General features: G+C 40.7%; 1 protein-coding gene across 1 annotated transcript; it reads right to left on the bottom strand.

Annotated features, from left to right (window-relative positions):
- Positions 1 to 201: 201 nt before the first annotated feature.
- Positions 202 to 771, bottom strand: LOC140180576 (uncharacterized). The gene has a single exon (XM_072221816.1). It carries the CDS (start codon positions 769 to 771, stop codon positions 202 to 204), a length of 570 nt encoding a protein of 189 aa, XP_072077917.1.
- Between the last annotated feature and the right edge of the window lie 218 nt (positions 772 to 989).

Genomic DNA, 989 nt, shown 5'->3' with positions numbered 1-989 from the left:
TGAAATTGCTATATAAGTGCCTGACACAAAACCTGTGATCTATGCCAGGCAGCAACTCATCAAAGGTAGGGATCAATCCTTTGCAAGCAGAATTTGAAAACATCACAAGTTAATAACAGCACAACATGAATTAAAGATAGAATCAATTACACAAGTTCAGGTAAGTACTGCTTAGATTGAGGGTTACCTTTTGTTGGTCGCTCATGTATACCATCTAATCTTATCAACTTCCAAATCATCACACAGATTCAACAAAAACCATCTCCACGAGTCTTTTGTCTCTACTTCAACAATAGCATAAGCAACTGGCAAAATCTGATCGTTGGGGTCCCATCCAATGGCTGTTAGAAGTTGATCACCGTATGGAGTCTTGATGAAGCATCCATCAAGGCCGATCATGGGTCTGCACACCATGAAACTCTGTTTGCAAGCCTCCAAGCAGATATAGATCCTCTCAAATCGTGGTCTCATGTCCTTACCAGGAATTGGTGTCTCTAGTTGAAACTCAGGAGGTCTCTCAACTTGTATCTGAATAGTAGAACCTGGATTTGACCTCAGTAACTCGGCAGCATAGTCATGAATCCTCCTATATTGCTCTCCATAAGTACCATTAATCTCATCCAAGGCTTGCTGCTTCACTCTAGCAGCTTTGGTCTTTGTGAGATCAATATTCCACTTGCTATGAGCCTTCCTTATCAAAGTTCTCAACTTGATTTTAGGGTTCTCACAGATCTTCTTCATAAAAGCCTTACTCAGCCACTGAGAACTCATGATACCAATCTTGGTTGCCTTACTGCATGTGTGTTTTTTGTAATAGCTGGTCAATTGCCATGTATCCTCTCTCTTCATCTTATGGCAGTAAGCAAACTACTTGCAACTTTCTTTGCAAACAGCTTTGCACCTATGGCTATCACACTTTGAGAACCATATTCCTCTGCCACTGTGCACAGCATAGCTAGTTACACATTCCTTAAAAGCATTTCTATCTA

The sequence above is a fragment of the Arachis hypogaea genome, chromosome 17 (genome assembly GCF_003086295.3).
Source record: "Arachis hypogaea cultivar Tifrunner chromosome 17, arahy.Tifrunner.gnm2.J5K5, whole genome shotgun sequence".
NCBI lineage: Eukaryota > Viridiplantae > Streptophyta > Magnoliopsida > Fabales > Fabaceae > Arachis > Arachis hypogaea.
The sequence above is the reverse complement of the archived record's forward strand: the minus strand, read 5'-3'. Positions and strand labels throughout refer to the sequence as shown.

Bases quoted from the DNA above. Each gene is read 5' to 3' on its own strand.
- LOC140180576 (XM_072221816.1), bottom strand. From the start codon at position 771: ATGAGTTCTCAGTGGCTGAGTAAGGCTTTTATGAAGAAGATCTGTGAG.